Here is a 14,660-nt window from a genome sequence, read left to right as displayed (position 1 = left end):
TTGAAAACCAAAAAACTCGTTGCCGTTGAGTCAATTCCGACTCATAACAACCCTATAGGACAGGGCAGAACTGCCGCATAGGGTTTCCAAGGAGTGGCTGGTGGATTTGAACTGCTGACCTTTTGGTTAGCAGCCGAGCTCTTAATCACTGCTCCACCAGAGCTCCGTCTCAAAATACATGAACTCATCTTCAACCCCAAACCTGCCCCACCTGCTGGGATCTCCATCCTACAAAAACTGTATAATTCTTGACTGCTCTACTTCTTTCATACCCCATATCCCATCTATAGGAGCCCTGGTGGTGTAGTGGTTAGGCACTCGGCTGGCTGCTAACTGAAAGGTTGGTAGTTCAAACCCACCAGCTGCTCCACGGGAGAAAGACGTGACCATCTACTTCTGTAAAGATTTACAGCCTTGGAAAACCTATGGAGCAGTTCTACTCTGTCCCACAGGGTCACTAGGAGTTGGAAGTTACTCGACGGCAATGGGTTTTACCCCATCTGTAAAGAAGTCCTGAAGGCTCTTGCTATCTCCACTGCTACTATCCTGGCCTGATCTACTCGATCTCTTCTTTGGATTTCTGCAACAGACTCCTAACTAGTCCCCCAGCTTTTATCGTTATCCTTCTCAGTCTATTCTCAACATAGCCTATTAAAACATAAGTCAGATAATGTCACTTCTCTACTGAGAGCCTAAAATGCCTCCCCATTTATTCAGAGCAAAAGCCAAAGTCCTTACCATGGCCCATCATCTGGCTCCTGTTACCCCTATGACCTCATCACCCACCACACTCTCCTCCTCACTCGCTCCCCTCCAGCCACACTGTGTCCTTGCCATCCCTTGAACACACTAGGCACGCTGCCACCATAGGGTCTTTGCACTGCTGGTTCTCTCTGCTTGGGATACTCTGCTCCCACATATCTGCATGGCTCACCCCCTTACCTCCTTCAAGTCTTTGCTCAAGCATCCACTTCTTAATGAAGCCTATCCTATCTTCAGCAGCTCTCTGGATCCTTTTACTTTGCTTGGCTTTTTCTTTTATTTCCACAGCATGTATTACTTTCTAACATAGTATATAAGTTACTTCCTTATGTTTATTGTTTATTGCCTGATACCATAAAGTAGAATGTAAGCTCCATGAGGGCAGAGACCTTAATTTTGTAAACTGCTATATACCGAGAGCCTAGAATGGTACCTGGAACATAGCAGGGGCTCAATAAATATTCGTCGAATAAGTGAAGGGGTACCCTAACCTTCCGCTCCTCTTCCCCATCAGCCTGCTATCTACAGAGTTCTCTGTATCCACATTATCTCCAGGTCTTGTCTCTCTTCCCAGTGGAGGAGTTATCCATGACTCCTTCTATCCAAGACCAATCATCATATTGGTCCCTCAGCAATGTGTTGCCTCAGAAATCTCTCCTTTTCTGAGTCTTCCCTCCTTTTTCTCTACTGGATTCCTGGTGGCACAGTGGTTAAGAGATAAGCAATCTACAGCAGCTAACCAAAAGCTTGGCAGTTCAAATCCACCAGCCACTCCTTGGAAACCCTTCAGGGCAGTTCTATTCTCCTATAGAATCACTATGAGTCACAATCGACTCAACGGCAGTGGGTTTGGTTTTGGTTTTTTTCTAATAGTATCATATTCCAAATGCAGTAAGTCACCAAGACCCTGCAAAAATCCTATATTCCAGTCTCCTGGAACTAACTGTCATTCCCAAAACATGCTATATTCTCCCAGGTCTTCGCATTAACCCCTCTTCCAGGAATGCCCTTACCTTTCTATTTCTGTCTGGCTAACACTTACATATTCTTTAAGTCTCATCTAAGCATCTCCTCGCATTTACCACATATTTAACAAGTATCTACTAGGCACCGTATACTGTGTGGGGCACAGTATACACGAAGATGAACAAGATGGCCCTGCCTATAACAAATAAGTACAATAATCATTTAATAGGCACTGTCATAAAAGTATGAACAGGCACATTGAGAGCACAAAATAAGGCTGGGAAGTTTTAATGAGGTAGGGACAGGGTTACACAAAGCTTTACAGACGTTTGAACAGAATTTTAAAAGATTTATAGGTTTTCCCAAGTAGACAAGCAGGGAAACCCATTCCAAGCAGAAGGAGCAACATGAGCAAAAGCACAGCACTGTGACTCCCCAAGGCAGGTTCAAATAATTGTATATGGTTTGCTGTGGCTAAAGCACAGGGTGTGATAGGTGTGTAGTGAGGGATAAAACTGAAAATGTAAGGATATATCAGCTCATGGAGGGCTTTAGGTTGAGTGTCGGCTTTTAACCTCCAGTCAATACACTGGCTGACACTGATGGATGTAAAGAACAAGAAGGATTAATTACTGGAGGAAGACTGGAGGCAGAGAGAACAACCAGAAGATTACTGCAATAGCCCGGGTAGAAGATGACGAGGGTCTGAGCTAAGCACTGATTATAGAGAGAAGAAGACAGATATAAAAGAAATCAAGGAGGAAGAAGCAAGAAGCTTTGTCTTGCTCACAAATTAAATGTAGAAGGTTGTGCAAAAGGGAGCAGGGTAGGATAATACCCAATTTCTAATCTGGGTAGCTTGGTAGATGAAAGGGCTTTTCATTAACACAGAAAACATAGAAAAAGATTTGGGGTAAAAAGACAGCAAATTTTCTTTTGGACATGCTGAATTTGAGGCACCTGTAAAACTCCAAGCTGAGATATACAGGAGGCAGGCGGCTGTATGAGTCTACCACTTGGAGAAGAGATCTAGCTTAGAGTTAAAAATCTGGGAATCATGAGTATACAGATGGTAGCTGCCAGGAAGGAAATGGACAAGATTAAGCAGTTGGAACAAACAGAATTAAGGACAGAATCTACATTTAAGAGATGAGCAAAGGGAGAGGAGCCTTAAAGGTGATGAAGAAGGAATTCTTGGTGAGACAAAAAGGAAACCTTGGATTAAAGATGGCACATAAGCTTTATCTCCACTCCCTCCTGAAGCCCTAACTCAACAGCCAACAGATAGGAAACATCAGAAAGCATAAATACGCAAAGGCAACAAATAGGCAACAAGACAGTAATGATAAAACTCTGGAAGCTACAAAGCAGAGTGATAACTGACTTAGCAAAATCAAGGAAGGTGAATGCTATGCAAGCAGAGGACAAGCCCAGAAGCAACCTGATTTGCGACCCCAAAAGGCTCAGTAACTGTTGCCACCAGGTACTCCATGACGTAGGAGTAAATGGAGGAGTGAAAACAGGAAGACTGGTCATAAGTCTGTATAAGAAACAATACGAACTCTGGTATTACCATCCCCAAACCAACAGACAACTGGTTTACCTCTAAAGAGGGTAAAACAGCAGGTCTCTGGACAGGAAGATAGCACACACAGATAAGGCAGCAATACCACATTGAAAAAACAAGAGAATTAGGTCAATCTATACACAATGAATGCCAAATGCCAAGACCTCAGCTTTCTTCTCCCGCTCAGCAACCAGAATATGAAGACAATGAATTGGAAGATTCTTCCATGGAGAATGCACTGGCCAAGAAAGAAAGACCTAAAGTTACTGATATCAGAGGGGTCCCCCCAAAAAAAGTCTAGCTAGACCAGCCTACAATAAAACCTGCAGTCAACCCCACCCATATACACAAAGACTGAAACCAGCTCTTAGTGCCCCATTCTTAAAACATGAGTGCTAAGCCAAAAACCACTAGACAGTGAGGAAAGCCTCTAGCAAGAAATATAATGACCAAAACCAGCAAACAGGAAAAAGCAACTTGGAAGAAACTGATACTATGTAAAGACAAGAAAACTTGAAAAAAAAAATGATTTTTAATATCTTCAGAGCTAAGAGAGGGCATTTCACCAATGAAATGAGAACAAGATGCTATAGAAAAGGAACATTCAGAAGAGGGGAAAAAAGAGCTCCTCCCATTCTCATGATTTCTCATTATTATTATCATTCTCATAACAATGTATTTGACTTTTTTTTATTGTACTTTAGGTGAAGGTTTACAGAACAAATAGCTTCTCATTAAACAGTCAGTACACATATTGTTTTATGACATTGGTTAACAACCCCACTACATGTCAACCCTCTTTCTTCTCGACGTTTTTTTTTTAATTTTTTTTTTGTATTTGATTGTTAAAAATTAAAAACAAACCTCAAAAAAAAACTAAATTTAAGTAATCAAGTCTAATATTAATGGAGAGTGATGAAAAGGGGTACATTCTGGAACGTTTTGTAAATTTTCTTTTTACAAAAGCAGTGCACAACTGAAGCATGCATGCACACGTGCAATGCACAAGTGTGCAAATACTTGCCTATTTTCTTCCAGGATTTCAATTAAACTCTTCTGCAGGAAATGAAGCACTGAAACAAACAAACCAATATATGTATGTGTGTATATGTATATATACATATATAGAGAGAGAAATATATATAAAGAAAATGTTTTAACTCATTGTTTCCCGAAATGATATAATAGTACAGACGCAGAGATTTAAAAGGAAGGAACATGACTGCAGTTATCTGCAACGCTCTACCCATCACCAAGAAATGTATAAGAATCAGTTCCAAAATAACTCATAAACTCAGTCACATCTCAGAATGATATAAAATAATAAGACTTACCATTTTTGAGCAGGTTATTAACACTTGCTCTACCTGTGGGGGGAAAAATTAACACTGGTAAGGAATTTCAAAACCAGAATTAGCATCACTGATGAAAAAACGATGAGAGGTGTGTCCCAGAAAAAGTAGTAGAAGAGTGCTGACTTACCCAAGTTAAAGTTCTCCAGACAGGAAGATATATTGTCAATTACTTTCCTATAAGAGCACAGATCAGTAGTATTCAACTCTTCCTGAAGCCGACAAGTAAAACTGTGTATAGCCTCAGTCAGGAAAAATTCAGGCAGGCCATTTAGGGAGCTAAAGACAGAACCAAAAATTAAAACTGACAGCCTAGTAGCACAGCAATATGTGGGGAGGGAGAGAAATTACACAACTGTAGGAAAACTGAATTAAACCTTCAGAACACAGCCAGAAAATGACCACTTCACGCCACCATCACTGGAGCTCCCGTCCATCATCTCTCACCTGGTCTCTCTGCTTCCATCCTTGTCTTCCTCCTCCCCGACCCCCCAGTCTATTCTCAAGAGAACAGCAGAGTGATTAGACTAAAACACTGGACAAATCATGTCACTCCTCTGCCTAAGACCAACCAACAACCTTCCTCTCATCAAAGTAGCAGCTGAAATTCTTACAGTGGCCTACAAGACCCTACCCGACCTGGCCCCACATTAGCGCCAATCTCATCTGGATTCTTATTCACTTTGCTCTATTTACATGCCCTTGTTCTGTTCCTAAACATCCCAGAACCTTCGTTCTTGCAATTCCCTGTCCATAAGCCTCTTTTCCAGATATTGCCAGTAATCCCCCTCACCCCTTTCAGGTCACTCTTAAATATCACCTCATCAATGACATTTGAGCAAATATTTCAAGGGACCATCATACTTGCAATTTGTAACTCCTACCCTATCCTTGGCACTCCCTTTCCTCCATCTCTGCTTTATTTTTCTCCATAGCATTCACGTCATCTACTATTCTACATATCTTGCTTATTTATTTTGTTTATTTTCTATCTTTCCCTTAGAATGTGAGCTCAATTCTAGACTGTTTTGTTCCGTGATTCCCGACACATAGAAGAGTGCCTGACATATAGTAGACAGTTGATAAAAATTTACTGAATGGATAAATTAAACTTACGTCAATTTTATTGAAATTAATCTAAATCCAATCATATTACATGCAGTACATGGTTTATTTAATAACTTTGTCACTGATGAATATTTAGTTTTCGATTTTTCGTTATTCTAACGGTGCCGCAGTGATATTCTTAATCATGTGTATTACTGTATGTGTGTGTTTCTCTAATTCCTAGACAAACAATATCTGGACCAAAAATTACGCCTATTAAAACTGTTGATGGATATTCCTAAATTGTCCTCCCAAAAAGCTATTCTAGCTTATACTCCTACCAACAGTGAACAAGAATGCCTGTTTCTTCATATCTTTCCAACACTGGATAACAGCAATCTTTAAATCTTTTAAAACCTGGTGGGTTAAGATTTTAAAAGATTTAAAGATTGCTGTTATCCAGTGTTGGAAAGATATAAAGAAAGTGATTAAATAAATTATGTACCACATGTAATATGATACATGTAAATTTTGGTACATCCATATTATGGAATATTTATGGCTGTTAAAAAGAATAAGGACTATACTGACATGGAAATATCTCTAAAACTTTTTATTTTGTGTACTTACATACTGAAGTTTTTACATCAAACATGTATCCCTTCATTATATGTGCAATACTTAAGTATGTTTAAACGAAGAAGCGATGGGACAAGTAGAGAAAAAAATAGCAAAATGACAGAAAAAAGCCTAATCAATAAATGCATTAAATATAAAGAATGTTTTTACATTTTTTAAGGGTTGTTAAAACAAAGAAGAGATCATATGAATGAAATTTTTAGTGATATATTTCCTGACTGTTCAGTTTTATATTGGAAAGAAGCTTTAAATATTGGTTACTTTTGGTCAAATTCAGTATTTCTAATACCTAACTTCCCTTCCTGTTTTTCATTACTATTACAGACTGAACTGAGTCTCCCAAAAATATGTGTTGGAGTCTTGCCCCTTATACCTGTGGATATAATCCCTTTTGCGCATACGGTTTTCTTTGATCCAACCACTTCTAAGTGATAAAAAGAGCAGCACAGACTCGGAAGCAAGCAGGAATGAGGGGAAAAAAAGATGCCACAAGGTGATTGCCAAGGAACACCAATAAGAACGCTAGAGAAGCTGAGACAAGGATTCTCTATCCCCCTCCCCAACAACAGACCCTTCCCCTCTTCCCCTGGAGCCGGCGCCCTCAAGTTGGACTTCCAGCCTCCTAAACTGTGAGAAAATAAATTTCTGTTCTTTAAGGCCACTCACTTGTGGCATTTCTGTTACAGCAGCACTAAATAACTGAGACCTTACCTTGCCAATACTTTCTTCAAGGGATTTTTTAGACTTAAAGAAAGATAGATGCCTGCTAAAATATCCAGACAACTTCGAATAATGGGATCACACATGCCATTTTTATCTTCCTTCTCTAGTAAAGGTGCAATCTGTAATTGAAAAAATTCAAAACCATAGTGACTTCTTCTAATACCAAGTACAGCAAAGTAACATGGTTCCATATACTCTTTTAAGTCTCAATTATATGAAATGTTTTCCACACTGCCACACTGCACTGTTAAGGATTCTGATTTAAACACCTATCTCAGTACTTATTAACCTTTTTAATCCATGCCGCCAACTCCCACTTCACCCACCAGTCCATCTCCATTGAGAATCACAGATCTCAATGAGAAAGCATGGGAGTTCTGCAAAAAAAAAAAAAAAAAAACACAAAACCCGTTGCCGTCAAGTCAATTCTGACTCATAGCGACCCTATAGGACAGAGCAGAACTGCCTCATACGGTTTTCAAGGCTGTAATCTTGACAGAAGCAGACTGCCACATCTTTCTCCCACAGACCAACTGGTAGATTCCAACTGTCAACCTATCGATTAGCAGTCTACCACTTAACCACTGCATCACCAGGGCTCCCTGCAGGAATTCTGTAGCACTAGTCAAAAACCAACAATACATTTAGCTGCTTTCCAAAAAATATTATGAAAATTCAAATGTTCTAAGTCCTAATACTGACATAACTAATGGGACAATCTTTACATTTTGATTTAATTTTAAATGTGCCTGTTAAAAAGTTTTGAAGATTCAGATTAGTAACAGAAATGATTTATTTATCTTCAGAAAAAAGTTATGTACAATTATCTTATTATCCTATCTTATTTACAGCTCCAACTGTAGTAGAAGCCTGAGTATGGTTTCTATTTGCTGCTTTCAATAAAAAGATACTATATAATGAACAGAAAAGAAAAAAAATCTATTTTTTAATGATACACTGGTATTACATTGCTATTAAATAATTTGTAGCCAAAAATAGTCAATTATTTTAAAAAGTCCATGAATAACATAATATTTAAGATGCATCCAGAATTATTAATTCAGCCTTACCTGTTTGATATAACAGATTTGTGATACTCCATCTGTGAGTTGTACACAATGTAACAGCAAGGAAGCTAGATTTTTTCCTTCCACATCAGCAAAAGCTACATAACACAAAAAAAAACTTCTTCAATGATATAACAATATATGTATATTGTTTACCTCTGTTATTCATTTCTACAAAATTTAAATATTCATAAACCAAAAAAAAAAAAGTAGAACTTAATCAAAAACTAGAATTTTAAAGAAACCATTTTACATCCAAAACTGAATCTAAGGAAACATGTGAAAATTAAATAGAATGAGTCTGAACATTTTGTGATATGGGCTTCCTAGAGATTAAAATACTCTGCTTGCAAAATAGAAAGGCAATACATTAAGCACGTAAAGTCAGAAATCACTTACATCTCAAAGATTCCAGGTCCTGATGACAAATGGTCAAGGCAGCAACTTGCATTTCTTTCTTCTTCTTTACACCCATTTTAAATAGATTTAATAATGGTCACTGCAAGAAAGAAGTTACAGTATTGTTTAATGCAGGGTTTCTCAACGTCAGCACTACTGACATTTTGGGCTAGATCATTCTTTGTTGTGGGGCCTGTCCTGCACTGTAGGATGTTTAGCAGCATCCTTGGCCCCTCTCCACTAGATGCCGGTAGCACCTCTTCACCCAGTTGTAACACCAAAAAATTTGTCTCCAGACATTGCCAAATATCCCCTGGGAAGCAAAACTGCCCCAGGCTGAGAACCACTGGTCTAAGGATTTCTGCGTTGGGGAAAAAAAACAAAAAAATTTTAAGCTTAAGAAGAGTTAATTATTGTCTAACGTTACTTTTTTGGAGCCCTGGTTAAGAGCTTGGCTGCTAACCAAAAGGTCAGCAGTTCAAATCCACCAGCACCTCCTTGGAAACCCTATGGGGCAGTTCTACTCTGTCCTATAGGATCACTATGAGTCAGAACTGTCTTGACGGCACCTAACAACAACAATAATAAAAGTTACTTTTACCTACTGTGACCCAGTCTTTACATTTTAAAGTACAGCGAACTTTCATTTTAGTAAAAACAAAAGAAATCAGGATAGATTTTCCAAAAATAATCTGGGCTAAACTAACCTCAATGACTTGCTAGACTGACAGATCAGGAGGTGCCATAACACTGTATCTTGATTTCTGCAAAGTATTTGTTAAAGGATATTCTTGTATACTGTCCTTGTGGGTTTGCTTTTAGTTAACCGATCAATGAACTCAAGGACTGGACACTAATAGTCCCATGTTATCTGAAGCAAAGTCTCTAGGGAAATGGCACAGGGCTCTTTTCTTGGTGCAGTTAGTATTTTCAGCAATGTTTATGATGCAGACATTAAAGAATATAACAGAGAATTTACAAAAGACACCAAGCTAGGAGAATTTGTTGATGGTAGAATCAGGATTAAAAACAGCCCAATAACTCTTTCAAGACCCATGGGATATACAGTGTCCCATTCATTTTTATGGCCCTGGAGTTCTTTGGAAAGGAGGTATCCCAATTTTAATGCGTTTAGCCTCAAGGCAGGGGTCTTCTGAAATGCGTGAATTTCAAGAACCCTGAGTTGGAGCCTTATTTTTCTGTAGATTGAGCACTGTCTTAGGTGATGCCTCCTGGATGTATGAATTTTATAAACTTTTGACAGGTTTGCCTTTATTCTGTGAGATAAGCCTCCTCACTATGTTTCCCAGTTACTATGTTCTCATGAGAATGTACTTATCGTAAGAATAAGCTATTACCAGTCTTTATTCAGTCACAGTGGCCATTTTCTCCTTGAGGCCATTCATTGTTTCCAGGTGTTACTGGCTCCCTGCTTTTCTAGTTTCTAAACAGTAAATAATGCCTTTGAAATAAGAAACAATGCATTGCAGTGGTCCTTTTCAAGAGATTGGAATGCCTATAAATTATTCTTACCCTACATTCAATCTTAGGGCCCATTCATTACTTCCACATGTAGCGGGTGGAATGCACCACTGTAAGCAGTTCTGCAGTATTCCAGGGCAGCTGTTTTTGCTTCTTAGCTGTTAGTACTGCTTTTGTTACAATGAAGAATAAATAGTAGTGGTAATTTTCCAGAGATTCAAATTCCTTTAGTTTTATTTATTTGGCCTGTAAGTACTGCTTTTGCAGTAATGAAGAATGCATTGTAATAGAAATTTTCCTGAGATAAAAAAATCCCTTGGCTTTATTTATTTGGGCTGTAAGTACTGCTTCTGCAGTTAGGAAGAATGTATTATACTGTGTTTTGAAGTTTCATGAAAAATAATAAAAAGGCTATGAAGAAGAAGACTAGAATAAAACGTATGTGCAGTCATTGCCAGGTGCCTTAATGTTTTACCTCACATTTTGCAAATTTTCAAGAAACAAAATTTTGAAAACCTATTTTTTCATTGACGCATATTGGCAGCATTTATGTTGTCTAGGGTCCGCTGGGACACAAGGGATCCCAGACAATGGGTATCAAATTTCATACCTCATAACAAAAATTCTGAACTGGTCCTTTAATCAGCATGCCTTCATTAGTGAAAACACATAGTGTCAACAAAAAATTCAAAGGAGGAAATAATTAGGTCTTGAAAGGGATAAGCTGGAATAATGAGTAACACGAAATTTACCAATGTAAAATGCTGTATTTAGAAAAAAACTAACATAGAAATACAGGATGGGAGGCGAAACACATGAGCCAACAGCACAACATGACTGATAAAAACAACAGTAGAAATCATCAAGATCAAAGGAGTATATGATCCCTCAGTCTTTCACACAGGTCAGGTGACATGTGGAATATGTGCAGTGCTGGTGGCCATACTTTAAGAAAAGTCCATAATAAATGATGGAGCTGTCAATAAACAGCCAGATTTCTGAAAGGCCTGGAGAGCACCTTCTTCAGAGAACAACTCAGTTAACCAAAGGCATCTGGCCGGGAGAAAACACAACAGAACAAGTGCCTTAAAATAGCTGTGGGACTATGGCGTGGAAAGAGGGAATAGATTTCTTTTGTATTGCTGTGGGATTAGGAAAAGGCAGTGAAAGCTTCAAGGTGTAGGATTCCAGCTCAAGACAAAGGAAGAACTCAGTGGTCCAGGGTCAGAATAAGTTGCCTTTTAAACAGAGAACTTCCCAACAGTGGGAATGTCCAAACAGAAGCTGAATGAACATTTTTCAAGTGCACCAACTACAAAAGCCTACAATAGCCCCAACTGGTCTCCTCACTCCTACCCTTGCCTCCAAAGAGCCCCTTCTCTCCACAGTTGCCAAAACAATTTTTAAAAAGCCCTGATCAAATCTAACTACTTTCTTCCTTAAAACTTTCCAATTATTATCAGAATAAAATCAAACTCCTGACCACGGCCTTCAAGGCCCTAAATAATCTAGCTCTGAATCCTGGTGGCACGAATGGTTAAGTGCTCAGCTGCTAATTGAAAGGTTGGCGGTTTCAACCCACCCAGCGGTTCAGCAGGAGAAAGACCTGGCAATCTGCTTCCCTAAAAATTACAGCCAGGAAAACTCTCTGGGGCAGTTCTATTCTGTCACATAGTGTCACTATGAGTCAAAATCGACTAGACAACACCCAACAACAACAGCCTTCCTTTGTACTTCATCTCACACCAATCTCCTCTTTACCATCTCAGGGGCTTTGTACTTCCTGATTTTCTTATTCCCATATAATGAGTTTGCACTTCCTGATCCCTCTGCTTGTTAATGCCCATCCCACCAGATCTTTGCAAGCTGATTCCTCATCACTCAGGTTTCTGCTTGAATGACATCTAAGAGAAGTCTCTGATGATCACTCTTATCTCCTACACACATACACACCATTTCCATCGTTTTATTTTCTTCATAGCACTGACTACTACCGAAATTACATTAACTTGTTTACTTGTATGTTGACTGTCTTCACTAGTAGTAAAACTCCATAAAAGCAGCAACTTTTATCTGTTGTTATTTTCACTGTTTGAATTCTCAATGCCTGAAACAGTGCCTGGCACATAGTAGTTGCTTAACAAATATTTGACGGATAAACAAATGAATTAATTAACAAGCTTCTGTCAGAGATATTATGGAAGGGATGTATGCCTTCAACACCAGGAAGGTGGACTACCTGGTGTCCAAAATCCATTCCGTATCTAAGTAACAGTCTAGTCCCTTACACTGAAGAATCTATTTGGGTATTAAGAATTAAGCCTGTCAACAACCACTTATTGGAAAATGGTAAAAAAATGAATACAGCTAGGAAAGCTTTGACAAAGGAGGAATCTGAAATGTGGAACGATTAGATCTCAGGGAATAAATGGGAATCACTTCCTAGGGAAGTGGCCATTGTACAAAGTTAGAAAGTTACTTGGGTAAACTACTCTCTGGTAAACGGTAAGCAGGTCTACAGCAGGATCTGACCTTGGAATCCTCGAGATTGTACAAAAATAGGCCCAGCGCTTATGCGTGTTCAATTGATGCTAAACGTGTGTCCTGACGCACTAGGCCTCCCCAACAGGAAAATCTGCGCCCATCCTAAAGCCCTAAGTGGCCGGCGAGTGCCCAGCATATTACACTCCTCTGGGGTCACACTGGCTGCTTTTGCTTCACTCCCACCTACATCTTTCTGGCCAACTCCCTCGTTCTATGGGCAATTCTGAAACACTTCGAGTCCGGGAATGACAGGAGACAAAGTGGTTAACGTTCTGTCTCCATAGAAACATTGGCGACCGGAAACCAGTTTCATGACCGCCAAATTCTCGCGATACTGAAGGATGGGAATTGGGGTGCAACGGCGGACGGGCACAATAAACTGGCTGTGCCCGGCGACGGAGAGTGGCGCGCTCCCGCGGGGAGGCCGCCTGGGAACCAAACCTCGTGCCTAGGAGCGTCCGAGAAGAGTCGCCGCTGCCTGGATGATTCCTGGAAGCTGGTCAAATTCTACGGTGCCCCGGTGGCTCGCAACGTGGTTTTTAGTTGGCAACAGGGTCGATGCGAAGCGAGAGAGGCGGAGGGCCGGGAGGAGGAACCATCGCGAGAATTGACCGGAGGCAGATCCTCCAATCAAGAGTTCGGAGATGTCGCCGGGAAATGGGCGTTATAGCGTGGATTTGGTAAGACGCGGATTTTCCAGTGTGCGCTGGTGGTGTGGCGCAGCGCCGAGGCTCACAGAGCTGGTTAGAAAAGACTGCCCACGTCACTCTCTTTAAGCAGCCTGCACTGGCCTCACCACTTTTGCTTCAACGCGGACGTTCCAACCTTTCTCCGACTCGGCTTACCCAACCCAGAGACGGGGAGAGTACTCCCAGGCAGTGGAAATGATGCGCCCAGTGCCTTTAGTGCCTGCTAATGGGTTGGGACGTTGGGTAGGTATTGACCCGAAGCGGCAATAAGAATTTTAAAATGAGAAGTGCTGAAATGGCAAAGTGCAGTTATACATTCAGCAAATAGTTATGAGCTCTATTGTCGGGTCGTTGCCAGGCGCTGCCCTTGAAAGTTTGTCCCTTGATTAGGATTTGATTTTTACGCAGATGATATAAACTGTCAGATGATTTAATCTGTAAAAAATAAAATAATTGTCAAACACTATATTAGGAACTGGGACGGGGCAAGATCAGGAAATAGACATGGATACTGTCTTCAGGAACATGGGAAGTACCGAGAGAGACATTTCAGTTCCCTAACCCTTTAGTCGTTACTAAGTTTGAGACCATTGGTGCACCATTGTGTCGCTCATAACCCATTGCCGTGGAGTCGATTCCGACTCTTAGCGACCCTATGGGTCAGAGTAGAACTGTCCATAGGGTTTCCAAGGAGTCACTGGTGGCTTTGAATGCCCACCTTTTGGTTAGCACTTAACCACTGTGCCACCAGAGCGCCAAACTTTCAGTCAGTTGATGGTTTTAAGTTTTTAAGCATTACTTGTCTGAATTTTATCTCATCTTACCTTGTTTTTCTTTACAGCTTTACCACGTGTTTATTGTTGTTGTTAGGTGCCCTCCAGTCAGTTCTGACTCCTAGAGACCCTGTATACAACAGAACAAAACGGTGCCAGGCGCTGTGCCATCTTCATAATAATTGCTGTTTGAACCCATCGTTGCAGCCACTGTGTCAATCCATCTCGTCAAGGGTCTTCCTCCCTTTCGCTGACCCTCTGCTTTACCTTCTCCAAGGACTGCTCCCTCCTGATAACATGTCCAAAGTACGTGAGACACAGTCTCACCATCCTTGCTTCTAAGGAGCATTCTGGCTGTACTTCTTCCAAGACAGACTCTTTCGTTCTTCTGGAAGTCCATGGTATATTTAATACTTTTCGCCAACACCATAATTCAAAGGTATCAATTCTACTTCAGTCTTCCTTATTCATTGTCTACCTTTCACATGCATATGAAGCGATTGAAAATACTATGGCTTGAGTCAGAAGCACCTTACTTTTCAAAGTGACATCTTTGCTTCTCAACACTTTAAAGAGGTCTTTTTGCAGTAGATTCGCCCAGTACAATACGTTGTTAGATTTCCTGACCGCTGCTTCCATGGGTGTTGATT

The 14,660-nt window shown here is 40.2% G+C and overlaps 1 protein-coding gene across 1 annotated transcript in view; it reads right to left on the bottom strand.

Annotated features, from left to right (window-relative positions):
- Positions 1–13,214, bottom strand: part of THADA (THADA armadillo repeat containing) — a 379,793-nt gene extending 366,579 nt beyond the window's left edge. Inside the window, exons 1-7 of the mRNA XM_023735532.1 lie at positions 12,990–13,214; positions 8,523–8,622; positions 8,127–8,221; positions 7,045–7,175; positions 4,778–4,926; positions 4,630–4,662; positions 4,320–4,368 (exon numbers count right to left, since the gene is read on the bottom strand). Coding sequence (XP_023591300.1) covers positions 4,320–4,368; positions 4,630–4,662; positions 4,778–4,926; positions 7,045–7,175; positions 8,127–8,221; positions 8,523–8,598 — 533 coding nt within the window. The 5' untranslated portion in view covers positions 8,599–8,622; positions 12,990–13,214. The remainder of the gene's footprint in view (positions 1–4,319; positions 4,369–4,629; positions 4,663–4,777; positions 4,927–7,044; positions 7,176–8,126; positions 8,222–8,522; positions 8,623–12,989) is intronic.
- Positions 13,215–14,660: the final 1,446 nt, after the last annotated feature.

Source organism: Trichechus manatus, unplaced genomic scaffold, assembly GCF_000243295.1.
Source record: "Trichechus manatus latirostris isolate Lorelei unplaced genomic scaffold, TriManLat1.0 scaffold00005, whole genome shotgun sequence".
NCBI lineage: Eukaryota > Metazoa > Chordata > Mammalia > Sirenia > Trichechidae > Trichechus > Trichechus manatus.
Note: the sequence above shows the minus strand (reverse complement) of the source record. Positions and strands in the feature narration are given on the sequence as shown.